We start from the raw sequence: 14,767 nt of genomic DNA, 5'->3' as shown, positions 1-14,767 counted from the left end.
AATGGGGAAAAAGCTCCGATACGTTGCGCGACGTCATGTGATGTCGCGGGTTTGACATGTCTGCTCTACAGAACTGCTGCTAAATTCAAATACAGAAAACTGGATCAGCGGATAGTGTAATTTGTTTTATGAAGTGATAGACAAACTCAGAAGAGTTGCAGTAACTGAGTGAATAATTACAGTAACTGTTGGACAAGAGGAATTGCTGGCTACTCAAGGAGATACTGTAAAGAAATGGAGTGTCTCTCCTTTTTGTAATTTCTCAACATTCAAGTGTCATGTGCCTGTTTGTGTAGGCTAAACTACATGTAATGCAGTATAAACTAATAAAGATTCAAATAAATTTTTGAGTCTGATTTTGAACCATTTCCCCCTGTTCTATTCTTTTTTTTCTAGCCTTGCTTGCTACATTTGGTTGTGTGTTATTGTTTGACTATTCCTGTTTCTCTTAAAATAGAAACATTATGTTATTTTAATCTTTTGACTTGGTGAAAGATTGTTTCTATGTTGTAGTTGCTGTGTTGTAGAGGATAATTTGCATAGCCAATATTGGAATTACAGTACAGTATTTCATTACTTTGAAGCACTGCTGAAAGTAGTCCTTTGCACAAACATGTACTTTGTGGGTGGAACATTCTCTGCTTCAAGTCTTTTTGTCGTTCAAAACTTTTCTATATTAGAAAAGCAAATAGGTTGCTGGAAATTCTTATTTTTAGATAGTCTTGAATCTGAACATAAATGCAGCTGTTGCAAAAAATGCCAACATGAACATGGATAAAGGGTTACTTTAAAAATGCCCTTGAAGTAAGAGAACAAATGTGCAGAAGGCATGCTTGTTGATAGCAGCTACAGATTGCAGAACCCTTGAAGAGAAAGCTTGAACAGTTCTCTTTTCTTGCCTCAGTTCTTCTTTATTAAGCCATTATTCAGGGTTTCAAGCAGCCCCTCGGTACAACGCAGAGAAATTAGATGTGTTGCCTCACATTTTATGTAAAATGAGAGATTGCTATGGTAGTAATAAGCCATATGGGAAGTGGCTTTTCTAAGGTTGGAGACATTTTTGTTTTATCAGTGGATGTGATGGCATAATTAATTCTGCTTTGATTTATGCAGGCACTATTTTATGCAAATATACCTTCACAGCAAATAAGTAATGATTGGATTTGTTTTAGCTTTAATTTAAAACAAACAATACATTCCTATTCCCACACAAATCTTCATAGTTACAAATTAATTAATTCCAGTGTGATCCTCAAAGTGAAATAAGATCCTTAACTACCATTTACATTAAAAGGGATTTCTTATGAACCCCTTCCTGGTCTGTTTGTTTCCCAGATGATTTGTAATTCTTTCACTCTCCACTTTCCCACAAAGTGCAGGTAACCTTGAATAAAAGTTTCTTCTATTGCTTTTTTTTTCTTTGAAGAAAGGGTTTGAGTGATCACTAAAGTGTTTTGCCATCCCTATAGAAACTGCAGATAAACTGATCTGATGTTAGATAAACAGATAGTAAATTTTCTTTCTTTCCGTCTCTTTATGATTTCCTTATAGTGTAGATCTTCATTTGCTGATATATGAATAAAAGCAAGTTGCTTTCTGAATAATACTGTAAAACTAAATGTACAATATATGAAACCCATGACAGTATTTTAAATCTTTCAAAATTCTGCATGAAATCATAATTTTGAACCGTAATGCTAATTTCCTATGTGTTTAACAAGCCTGCTAGATCATAAGTTTTTAATATATGTTTCAAAACCCTAAACACTATTTAACTTGTTATTACAGTTTCATCATTTTAAAGTATTTTATAACTATTGCTGTCCTTTGATTTATTTCCATTTTATTTCTATTATCTTGCAGCATCTTTTATCCAAATTCTTCTTTCTTATAAATCTTGTAAGTAGGAACTAGTAGCTTCTCTTTAATTGCAGTCATGTTTTTTTTCTTTTTCTTTTTTTTCATAATCCCATTTTTTTAACATTTGTATCATTGTCATTCCTTGTAGCTTTTGCTCTTTACCATGGGGAAAGACAAGTAGCTGTGTGTGCTTTTTTAAGTGGGGAAGATTGTTGGCAAAAGCAAATCTGCCTGAAATCAGTCCCATCATTTTCCGTACTCTAGTCTGTGTTCGTGTCATGAATTATAGGACTTTGCACTAACCATGTTTTTTTCCCATAAAGCTTCTTTTACACAGATCTAGTGTTTTGATTTGTATGCATTCTGCATGTAGTTTTTTCCTCCCTCCCTCCGCCCCAATATAACATTTTGCTGGATAGCTTATTCAGGATAAAAAATGGCTCATGGGAAGACGCATAAAGATTTGGATTTAGTTACCAAAATAAAATTAGTGAAGAAATTGTTTTTTTTTTAAAAAAAGAATAAAATTTATCTTAACCTGTTTCTTCTAAATTACCAATTTATTAGTAATAAACATTCAGTGCATGGGCAGAGCTTCTGTTTGTAAGACTGTAGTTGACATAGGCTGCATCCTATGTAGTTTTCTTTGAAGTAACTCTGAATTTTGAATTCAGTGAGACTTTTGAAGAAGCCTGCATAGGATTACGTTGTAAAATATCTTTCTCCATTTCCCTAATAAGGTAGAATTGGACTAACAGTTGCTTTTTTAGTGCTGGAATTATTCTTTTTTGTGAGCATCCATCTGCATGATCTTAAACTGTTCATATTTGCTAGAATCCACCTAACATATCTGGAAAAAAGGAATAGGGTAGGGAACATCTGATTTAGAGCTAGAAAAATCTGAACAGTTACATGTTTCCATAGAGCATTAATGACCGTAGAAATTTGTGAATAAAATATGCTTGATGCCTGTTAGCCACAGAAAGAGAAGAGCGAACTCCTTGTAGCTTTCTGATGTATTTTAAACTATATTGATTTTTTTTCTCCTCAGCCCATGCCACCAAAGGTTTCATAAGCATGCAGGAATTTCCATCTCAGCACTCAGGCCACCTTTGCCATACCATGCCTTGTGTATCTCATAAAAGCGACTCATAGTTCTGGAAAGCAGGCTTGATGAAGATGAAACAACAGTAGGAGAAAAAAATTGAGAAGTGTATGGAAGGCATTTCTTTTTGAGCATTTTCTCTGGTACTATAGAAATATATCTCTTGGCTTTTTTGAAGCAAAATTTTCCATAAACATGATTTGGAATTTGGCATCTGCCTGCATCCTTTTTTCTAGTTCCAGTGTAGGTTCACAATAGTGGCAAAAGGTAAAGGAGAAGGAATTGGGAACCCAAGAGCTTGCAGATAGTTAAAAAGTCAAGTCAAGTTTTAGAGGACATAAAGGATTTATATAGTGGAGAAGGAAAATTAATGACATCGCTGTAAAACAAGTTTCAGGGAATTTTGTTGATGCATCTGGCTGAGAATGTGAATGGAGCAGAGTCTTCTGTGCTTGGGTAGCATGGATTGCTGAAGGAGGAGATGATTTACTTGTGTGTCAAGGTGAAAGGAATTAATTTTCTTACAAAAGTCATAGTCCCTAAATGCTTTATAAACAGAGGCATTAACGTAAATGCAGTAAACTAATGTTTTTTTATGATTACTAAATTTGACATGATCTTTGTGTCCAGGATCCCATGAGCCTGTTGGATATGCTTGCAAATGTAATGAAACTCTGTACTTCTTGTTTTTGTTTTAGCTATAGCAACACAAGCAAATATGGAGTTTCGCAGGAAAGGTTCACAAATCTCTGCAGAGACGGTGGCTTCCAATCCTATGTTTGATGCAGGGGAATTTTCCGACAACTATGAATCTGGCAGAGCAGAGGCATGTGGAACACTCTGTAGAATATTTTGTAGCAAGAAAACTGGAGAAGATATACTGCCAGCCTACTTATCTCGGTACTGATTTACATTTTGAATTGTTCAAATATATTGTTATATACCTTTGTTACACATGAAGGGGTTTTTCAGCTTCTTAATGTTTGGCCACTTCAGATATTGGATTTTAAATTACCGTATATACTTGAGTATAAGCCGACTCGAGTATAAGCCGAGACCCCCAATTTCACCCCCAAAAACTGGAAAAAGTTGTTGACTCGAGTATAAGCCGATCCGCCGTTCTGCAAGCCTCTGCCGCCAGCAGAGGCTCGATCCGCCATTTTGCAAGCCTGAATACACAGAAATACCCTGTGTGGCCGCGGCTCTCGGGGAAGCCCTGGCTGTCAGCTTCCTCGCTCCACGCTGCCATTCGGGGCCCGCGCGTTCCCCGGGCAAATCGCGGCGCCCAGCAGGCGAGGAAACATGCCCGCTCCAGTCGCCCCCCCTTCCCTCAGGAGACGCGAAGCAAGTGACCGCCCGGAGCTTACCGAGGACTTGCTTCGGTGCTTCCAGGATCGCGCGCACCTCTCCCAAGCCGCCGCCGTCTGGAGACCTGCCGAAGTTTGGGGAGGTTTGGGGAGGTGCGCGCGCACCTCCCCAAACCTCCCCAAACGTCGGCAGGTCTCCGGACCTCTGCGCCCTGCCTGCCTGCTTCTTTCCGCAGCGGAAAGAAGCAGGCAGGCAGGGCGCGGAGGAACGGAGACCCGGCGACGTTTGGGGAGGTTTGGGCGCCTCCCCAAACGTCGCCGGGTCTCCGTTCCTCCGCGCCCTGCCTGCCTGCTTCTTTCTGCTGCGGAAAGAAGCAGGCAGGCAGGGCGCGGAGGAACGGAGACCTGCCGACGTTTGGGGAGGTTTGGGCGCCTCCCCAAACCTCCCCAAACGTCGCCGGGTCTCCGTTCCTCCGCGCCCTGCCTGCCTGCTTCTTTCCGCTGTGGAAAGAAGCAGGCAGGCAGGGCGCAGAGGAACGGAGACCCGGCGACGTTTGGGGAGGTTTGGGGAGGCGCCCAAACCTCCCCAAACGTCGGCAGGTGTCCGTTCCTCCGCGCCCTGCCTGCCTGCTTCTTTCCGCTGCGGAAAGAAGCAGGCAGGTAGGGCGCGGAGGAACGGAGACCTGCCGACGTTTGGGGAGGTTTGGGGAGGTGCGCGTGCACCTCCCCAAACCTCCCCAAACTTCGGCAGGTCTCCGGACGGCGGTGGCTTGGGAGAGGTGCGCGCGATCCCGGAAGCACCAAAGCCTCGGCCGCGCACAAGTCCTGGGTAAGTTTTTTTTGTTGACTGGAGTATAAGCCGAAGTGGAATTTTTCAGCCCAAAAAGTGGGCTGAAAAATTCGGCTTATACTCAAGTATATACGGTAAGTAATTTTAAATGAAAATGCATCCTCTCAATTGAGATTTCAAGAATAATATCTTTGACATTTTGGTATGTAAAAGCACAGTCTCCTGGATTCCATCTTTTTAGGCAAATAAAATACAGTTTTCTTCATTATATGCTTCCCACACCACTTTAGGAAAATGTTAATAGTAAGAGGATGTAATAATGACAACAATAAGGAAAGTAGCAAATTTTTCTTTTCTTTTTTCCCCATAAAACCTTATTAGGCTTCATCAAAATATACAATGTAAGGAAATGGAAAAGAAAGGATTAAAAAAAGGAAAGATTGAGAATAAAAACAGAAGTGCAGAAAAGAAAAAAGAATTAGAAAAAGAATGACTTCCAATTTTCTTTGATACAGATACAAATGTAAAAATATATTAACCTCTTACTCTAAAATTAACCATACTATTTATTTAACCATAAACAATTCTAATTGTCAAATTCCAAAATTAAAGTTTCATTTAATTCAGTTTCAACAAAAAGTCCAATGTGGTTTCCAAGAAGAAACAATGCTAGAGAAGACTTGTTGGATCAAAGCAGTCAGTTTTGCCATCTCAGCCATTTTCCATTAAGTTCACTCTTCATTCTTTCTTTTTTTTATTGAAAAGTTTTACAATACATTTTTTAACAAAGCAAAACCCCTCCCCACCCCCTCCCCTCTCCCCAACCCTCCCCAACACCTCCCTCCCTTCCCCCTCCCCCCTCCCCAACTTCCCAGAGCTCAATACAGGGTATAAAAATACAAACAATCTTAATCTACCTTATGCAAACAACAATAAACTATTAAATCTATCGCACTTTAACTCTTATAAACTAACTACAAGCAATATAAATATCACATCAATACTTATTCAAATGCTAGGTGAAACTTTTTAGTCCCATATTTATTCTGGATATAATCAATCCATCTTCTCCACTCCACAATATATCTCTGTTGCGACTGGTCTTTCAAATACGCTGAAATCTTTGCCATTTCCGCCAGGTTGGAAACTTTTAAAGTCCATTCTTCTATAGTCGGCAGTTCTTCCTTCTTCCAATATTGTGCTACTAAAAGTCTCGCTGCCGTAATTAAATTCACTCTTCATTCTTTCATTGTAGGAATTTGTAAGTCCTTCCACCTTTGCATAGAGAAATCTCCTTACTGTTGTGATATATGAAAACAAGATGTTTTTCAATTTGTTTAGCCATCAGGGCCTAAAAGGAAAACTGATTTCAATTTTAAATTCAGTTTAAGAATTCTCTGAATTAAAGTATGTATCTGATCCCAATATTTCTTAGTTTTCTTATATGTCTGCCAAGGATAATAAAAAGTATCTTCACATTTATTACATTTTCAACATATATTTGACACTACCTTATACATATTTTACAATTTATCAGGTGTTAAATACCAAAAGTACATCATCTTGTAAAAATTCTCAAATTATAATTCAGTGTAAATTTCAATCCTTTAATCCTCATACTCTACCATTACACAAGCATTATATTATATCCAAAAAATTTTTGCCCATTTAATCATACAGTTTTTAACATCTTCCATATTCAGTTTCAATAAAGGTTTATACATCTTATAAATAACATGCTCATCATTAGAACACAAGCCCAATTCAAAATCAGTTTACTCATTTATAAAATCGTAATTCTTGCCCAGTTTAAATCTTTCTGTCAATTGAGCATTAGCAAACCATTGACAAGTGTGGCCTCCTGTTTCCAATCTTCCTTTTGTTTTTAATTTAGGTTTTCCTTCAAGAAAAGTAGAATTGACCAGCGTAGGTCAATTAGGTGTGTGTAACTATCATTTCTCTTCTAAAAAAAAACTTCTTGGTGTGTATTTTGGGAGACAATCTTGTTTTGTACCTCTTCCAAACTCTTATATGGCTCATCTAATAAAATGATTTTTAAAATCTATATTAACCTTAACTTTGTCATAACAGAAATAGCTGTGCTGCCCAAATGTCAAATCATGTTGTTCCAACTCCAATAACCTCCCACTTCTCAAAGTCATCCAGTCTTTCATCCATACAATAGGCAGCAAAATACAGATTTAAGTCAGATAATCCTAGCCCACCTCTTTCTTTAGCATCTTGCAACAATTTATATTTAATTCTTGTTTTTTTTAATATTGCCATACAAACTTGCAAATAACTTTTTGCCATTACTTAAGAGTGCTTCAAGGCAAGTAGCAATTCTTCAGCTGTTTGGCAGAAACTCTTGTAATATCATTTATAAGAAAGAATGTTTATTTGAATTGTGAAACTGTTAACCCAGACTGCATATTTCAGATGTCATGGTTGTGGCTCTGAAAAGCAAATGAACACTCATTTTCCCCATTGTTCTTTTGTAATGCATGGTGGCATATTGTGATTATGACATGTTTATGCAATTGGCATCATTGATTATTATAGGTGAGAAACAGATAACATAATATATGTAACTTCTGGGAGAGATGAAAAGCTCTCATTCACGGGGTTCCAATTGTAATGGTGCTTTTGCTTTATTTGTGATATGTAATTCTACACATAGCTTAATGTGGAGAGTCTTATTTTACAGGGAGGGACAGAAGTATAAGAAATCAGTCCCTAAATCAAATTGTCTTTTTGTGTGAAGAAAATATTGTATTTTAAATTACTCCTTCATGTTTCTGATCAGTAAACAACTTCAGATGAGATGAACCTACGCTTACATTTTAGTTTTAGCATTCTAAAAGTAGGTCATGATGTGCTGAATAAGACATATTCTTTTGGGTTTAAAATGTAATTTACTCATTGTGTTTGAAAGATTTCCATGCCATCTCAGCATAGTGAGCCCTGGTGGTTATGTTTTTAGCTAGGAGAAGAATGATTTGGTCATCCTGGATGATTTGGTCAATCATTCTCTTTCAGCCCAACATCCCCTAGTTCAGGGGTGTCAAACCGCCGGCCCGCGGGCCGGAGCGTCACAGAGAAACCGCACCCATCCCATTGCTGGCAATGGGAAAAAGTTCTGATACGTTGCGCGACGTCGCGAGTTTGACAGGTCTACCCTAGTTGTTAGGGAGATGTAAACTGTCTTAGGGTCTCAGAATAAATGTCGGATATAAATAAAAGTAGTATATAAATATAAGAAGCAGTTCAGTGTAGTGGTTAAGGCCTCAGGCTAGAAACATGGAGACCATGAGTTCTTGCCCTGCCTTAGGCACAAAGCCAGCCAGGCAACCTTGGGCAAGTCATTTTCTTGCAGCCCTAGGAAGGAGGGAATGGCAAACCAATTCTGAAAAATCTTGCCAAGAAAACTGCAGGAAAGTCACTGAGAATTGCACATGATTGAATGGAAAGAAAAATAAATGCAATAAATAACATATTTTAATTCAGCATAACTAATTAAAACATCTGCAAGACTGAACAGCATGATAATTTGAAACAGAAAAATGTAGCAGATGCTTTATATCAGACATGTCAAACTCGCGACGTCATGTGACGTCGCGCGATGTATCAGAACTTTTTCCCATTGCTGGCAATGGGGTGGGTACAGTTTCCTTGTGATGCATCCAGCCCGCGGGCTGGCAGTTTGACGCCCCTGCATTAGATGCTTATGATGCCTCACTATAAATGCCAAATTTCTCTTTGCTGTTGACTATCTAAAATAATCTTGGTTTGCTGATGTTTCTTTCCTATAACTCATAGGTCCCCAACCTTTTGGGCACCAGGGACTGGTTCCGTGGAGAGAGGTTTTTCCACGGACCAGAGGGTCCGTGGTTTTGTGTGCTGCCTGCATTTCGCAGATGGGGCTTTGCTTGTATGTGCGGACCGGTTGCTGGCATGCCATGGCTCGGTACTGGTCCACAGACCAGTGGTTGGGGAACCCTGCTATAACTTTTTATATATACTGTATTTTTCCTGCCAGGTTTTACATGCTTTTAATTCAGGGACTACAGATAGCTGATTCTGTTTGCCATCCAGTTCTGGCTAGTGTCATCTTAAACTCGCCTGCCTTGTTCTGCTGTGACCTGAAGGGGATTGATGTCTTGGTTCCTTACTTCATTTCAGCACTTGAAACTATCTTACCTGACAGGTAAATTGATAACATTCATATTATTTTTTAAATTGCTGAATATTTCCAGAACTACATAAATGGAATTAACGTGTTGTCAAGGAATTATACAAACTGTATGGAAAGTATCTGGTTGAGTAAGGCTGTTCTGTATTTTAAAGAATACAGGTACAACAGTTCATTTAATGACCGTTCAAAATTACAACGGCACTGGGGGAAAATGACTTATGACAATTTTTCACATTCATAACCATTGCAGCATTCCCACCATCACATGAATGAAAGTTGGATGCTTGGCAACTGTCAATCAATCAATCAGTCTTTATTATCAAAGTACAACATGTGTACATGAGATTGGCTGAGCCTCCCTTCGTGCACACACCCCCACAACTCACAATGACAACAAACCTACCATCTTGTTACACCATGTGAGCTAATTGCACAATGCACCGGCCCCGCAAGTCTATCATATTTCTCATTCAGGAGCCTGACAGTCCATGGATAGAAGCTGTTCTTCAGCCTGTTGGTGCGGCTGGCTATACTTCTATGTCTCCTACCTGATGGTAGGAGAGTAAAGAGGTACCGACCAGGGTGTGAGTTGTCCCTGAGAATTTTCCTCACTCTTCCAAGGTAGCGAGCCCTGGTGATGTTATCTAGTGGAATCGGGACAGCCCACGATGTTTTGTGCTGTGCTCACCACCCTCTGTAGTATCTTTCTATCCACGGCTGTCAAGCTAGCATACTACACCACAATACAGTGTGAGAGGACGTTTTCTATAGTAGCCCAGTAAAAGAATGTCATCAGTCGTTGTTCCACCCTGTTTTTTCGCAAGACTCTGAGGAAGTGGAGTCTCTGTTGGGCCTTTCTGGCCACCTGGGTTGTGTTGATTTTCCAGGTAAGATCTTCACAGAGGTAGACTCCCAGGAATTTAAAGGAGGAAACTCTCTCCACACAGCCCCCCCAATGTAAAGTGGGGCAGGTTCCTCTCTTTTCTTCCGAAAGTCTAGCACCATCTCCTTTATCTTGCCGATGTTCAGGTGCAAGTTGTTCTCTAGACACCATGAGGATAGTTTTTGTACCTCCCCCCTGTACGCTGTTTCGTCTCCACCTGTAATAATACCCACTACAGTGGTATCATCTGCGAACTTGATGATTGCAGTGGATGGGTCAGACGATACACAGTCATATGTGTTCAGTGAATACAGGTAGGACTAAGCACGCAGCCCTGTGGCGAGCCAGTGCAAAGCTTCAGGGAGGTAGATGAAACAGACTCAACCCTCACTGTAGCCGGTCCCTCAGAAAGTCTTTGATCCAATCACAGATGGAAGGGGGAAAATTCAAGTCAGTCAGCTTTTCAATAAGGATGCTCGGCAGAATAGTGTTGAAAGCTGAGCTATAGTCAATGAAAAGCATCTTGACATAACTTCTAGGTTTCTCCAGATGGCTTGCTACAGAATGTAAAGCAGTAGCTATGGCATTATCTGTCGACCCTGTAGACAAACTGATGTTTGTCAAAGTCTGGGGGGAGGCATTTCATCACTACAGACGTTAATGCGATAGGTCTGTAGTCATTTAGGCAATTAATTGCTGTTTTCTTTGGGACTGGGACAATGGTGGCTGCTTTCATGCATGATGGTACACAGGCCGTTTACAAGGATATGTTAAAGATCCTAGTCAGGACCCCTGCTAATTGATCGGCACAATTCTTTACCACTATCCCCAGCATCCCATCTGGGCCTGCAGTTTTGCTGGGATTCACAGCCTTCAATACAGCTTTCACTTGATGTTCATACAGGGTGAGTGGCTTAGAATCAGAAGGCCGGCCAACAGAGGCTACGGGGTCTGTTCTTTTCACCTGACTCATATTTATTATGGTTGCAGTGTCCCAGGGTCATGTGATTGCCTTTTGGGTCCTTCTGGCAAGCAAAGTCAGTGGGAAAGCTAGATTCACTTAACAATCATGTTACTAACTTAACAACTGCAGTGATTCACTTAACAATTATGTTAAGAAAAAGTCGTAAAATGGGTCAAAATTGACTTAACAAATGTTTTGCTTAGCAACAAAAATTTTGGGCTTAGTTATGGCCGTAATTTGAGGACTACCTGTATTAACCCAGAAAACAGATCAAAGGGCAAAATGGAAGGGAAAGATTATTGATGTGGTTTGTTATGTTCTGAATGACTTGTAGCATACATATATAATATTATATGAATGTTTAGTAAAATATATGCTATTTTATGTTATGCCTTTTGATCCCATTACAAATGGATAAGGGAAATTGATAGAGTTGGGAGCACTAGATAATATTTTTCTGTTTTAATTATTGATTTTTACTATTGACGGAGAGACCACATAAATAACTATTTTTTGAGAAATGTAGCTTTCATTATTAGCTACAACTGGCAAACATAATTGCACTGATTTTAAAGGAGACTAATTAAAAAAAGGATTGTCTTATGTATATGGTTTCTTTATCCATCTTTTAAAGTTTAAAAAATAAATCTGATTGTTTTGAGAGTAAAATTATTTTTACATCATATACAGAAGCATAGCAATAAGTATTGTTTCATCTATCCCAGTTCTGTGAACACTAACTTATCAGATAGGGATTTTTCCTGTCCTTCTTAGAGATGCTAGGGATTGAAACCAGGACCTTCTGCTTACAATGTACTAACTTACATTTGACTAAGGTGCTAAGTTCTCCAAAAGATCTTGTGCAGCCACCCATCTAAAATATTGACATCTTCAGAGGTAGAACACTGCGCATTTCAACAGAGTTGAACATCTTGCCCTTAACTTCAGGTATAAATGACGTGAAATCACCTGTATTCAAGGTGAATAAGAATTCCAATATTTTCTCCCTACAATTTTTCCATTGGGGTCTTCTACCAGCAAACCATGACATTTTGGTGAATCTTGAGCAGACTTTTAATGCTACACGTGCACACTTAAATAAGATATTTTTGTTTTGAAATAGAAGTTGTAGATTTTTTAAATAACTTATCATTTTGTTGTTTTTTTATCCAGGGAGCTCTCAAAATTTAAAACATATGTGAATCCCACAGAACTAAGAAGGGCCTCTATCAATATTTTACTGTCCTTGTTGCCTCTTCCTCATCACTTTGGAACAATCAAATCGGAGGTAATGGATTTTAGGGACTTTCAGTGATTTTTTTTTGAAAAAAATAATAGTCTAAACATAACCAAATAGCAATTAGTATAGGATACTTCCAAGTGGCAAAAATGGTATTATTACATAAAAAAAGTAAATTCAGAAAATGAATAAGAATGTGTGATTTTATTATAAATATTCTTGTATCAATTAATACCTCATTAAGATAAAATACTTAAGACTTTGGACATTCATATACCACACTGTAATTTCAAATAGACAGGATCATATACATATTTTGCATCTTGAGCTGGTAATATAGTGTGATTGTTAAGTGAATGTCAACCCTGGCCTTTACTATACGGATAGATTCTTGACATCTCCTTGGGGTTTTCTTACCACTCCGTTCCTTTGGACTTTCATACTTATGATTCACTGAAACTTTTATTACATTTCTTCAATCTGCATAGATTGATTTTAAAAAAAGTTTTGCTAGTTAGTATCAGTTTTACAGTTGCATAGTTTATTTAATAGCTCTATTGAGCAATATTTCTGTGTTGTGTTCTTTAGTTCAGAGTAGGAGTATAACATTGGAAAAGTAAGATAACATCCTTTTTTATTAGATACTTGCTAAATGCATGAAAGAGAATAAAGATTATATTCAAATTTGTTTTTCAGGTTGTTCTGGAAGGAAAATTCAGCAATGATGAAAGTTCATCTTATGATAAACCAGTAACCTTTCTTTCTTTGAAACTGAGACTTGTGAACATATTGATTGGAGCCCTGCAGACAGAAACAGACCCTAACAACACACAGATGATACTAGGTTGCTTTTTTACTTGATCCATGAGATGTGTGCTTTTGAAAAAAGTTTTGTGCATGTTACCTGAGTTATCATAAAATCAGATTCCAGTTGCTGGAGATTATGAACAGTTAACTTTTTTGTTTCCTTGTTATCTGGTATTAGGAGCCAGAGTGATAAATAACTGTTCTTCAAAATTTGTGAATGTGTTTTTACAATATTTGTATTGTTCTGATGACTTCAATTTGATCTTATTGATTAAGGAAATTAAAAATGAAATGATGTTCAAGTAGAAAGAAAAAAATGAGTTTATAAGTGATTGATACATACTACTGTGGTGGTAAGCAGAAAGCACAGGCTGTTCTATACTGTTCTATACTTGCGCTTCCAGATGAATAATATTTTGGGGGCTCATTGGAAGAGGGTGTATTTTCTGGACAAACAACTCAAAATGTACTTTCCTCTGATAGCATACAGAAAAAACTATTTTTTTTTCCAAAAGTATTACAATTTTTTTTGACAGATGTATATATTCAGTTGTTTTATAACACATCTTTTTATTTATTTGTTTAAACGATCCCCTCCCCCAAAATAATTTTTTTTCTTTTTTACCATATACTTAGTAGGAAATAAAGGGCAGTCTCTGAAAACACAAAAAAAGAAGGGGATCATCTTTCAAGTAGCAGTAGAAACAAAATTACCATGGGAAAGGCTAGTGTGCTTTAGAAATTCCTTTGTCAAAGGAATTTAAGGCAGTACAAAGACATTGCAAAGCATTGACATTGATAAAATGTATTTTATTTTTGTTTTCATAATTTAAAAATTAATATCTGCATTGACTTTATATATTCACATGTCCAATATATGCTTGAAACTCTAGTGCAAAAATTTCTCCATTGCACATGTCGGTGTGATTCTGGGTGGACAAATTATGGCTCTCGAGATGTTTAACTCTCATTAAACTATCTCTAGTTCTAATTCCTTTTTCAAAGGAAAAATAATAATGGATAATTCTCCCCCTCCAAAAAAAAGGTATGAATATAGTAGAATTGACCTGAAATTGGTAAATGTGGATCTGAAAAGAAATTTCTAATTTTCAAAAATAGGGAGCAATGCCTTCCAGTGCAAAAAACATCATTAGATATAATGTCACACAGACAGAGACCTTAACTGAAAAAATATTGTCATATCTTAAATCTTCTACAGCGGCGATGCTGAACATTGTGCAAGATTCAGCACTTCTAGAGGCCATTGGTTGCCAGATGGAAACGGTAAGATTTCTCTCATTTTTAAGAAGAGATGCTTTGGTGAGTCAAAGCAGATTATCCTATAAGTACAAAAGTTTTCTGAAAATAGCCTTCCTCTTCTCATCAAAGCCTGATTTCTGAATTAATAGAATGGTGGTGAGAATATTATCCTGAAAAGTCACAGTCGCACTAATAGTGGCATTAGCACGGCAAGTGGAGGAAGCACAGAACCAACAACCCCTGACAGTGAGAGACCTGCGCAAGCTCTGCTGAGAGATTATGGTAAGATTGTCTACCTTAATACTTGCAAAAAAAAACACCAGTCTACAAATCCCATTTTATTTAAAAGTGGCATC

The 14,767-nt window shown here is 38.0% G+C and overlaps 1 protein-coding gene across 3 annotated transcripts in view; it reads left to right on the top strand.

The window, feature by feature from the left end:
- RALGAPB (Ral GTPase activating protein non-catalytic subunit beta) overlaps window positions 1-14,767 on the top strand; it is an 81,115-nt gene that overhangs the window by 35,535 nt on the left and 30,813 nt on the right. For all 3 annotated transcript variants that reach the window (XM_081322612.1, XM_081322611.1, XM_081322610.1), the window contains exons 10-15: window positions 3,664-3,865; window positions 9,102-9,269; window positions 12,278-12,392; window positions 13,041-13,188; window positions 14,371-14,435; window positions 14,561-14,693. In XM_081322612.1, coding sequence (XP_081178738.1) covers window positions 3,664-3,865; window positions 9,102-9,269; window positions 12,278-12,392; window positions 13,041-13,188; window positions 14,371-14,435; window positions 14,561-14,693 — 831 coding nt within the window. The remainder of the gene's footprint in view (window positions 1-3,663; window positions 3,866-9,101; window positions 9,270-12,277; window positions 12,393-13,040; window positions 13,189-14,370; window positions 14,436-14,560; window positions 14,694-14,767) is intronic.

This window comes from Vipera berus (assembly GCF_964194415.1).
Source record: "Vipera berus genome assembly, chromosome: 3".
Classification (NCBI taxonomy): Eukaryota; Metazoa; Chordata; class Lepidosauria; order Squamata; family Viperidae; genus Vipera; species Vipera berus.
This window is presented reverse-complemented; position numbering and strand designations above follow the sequence as displayed.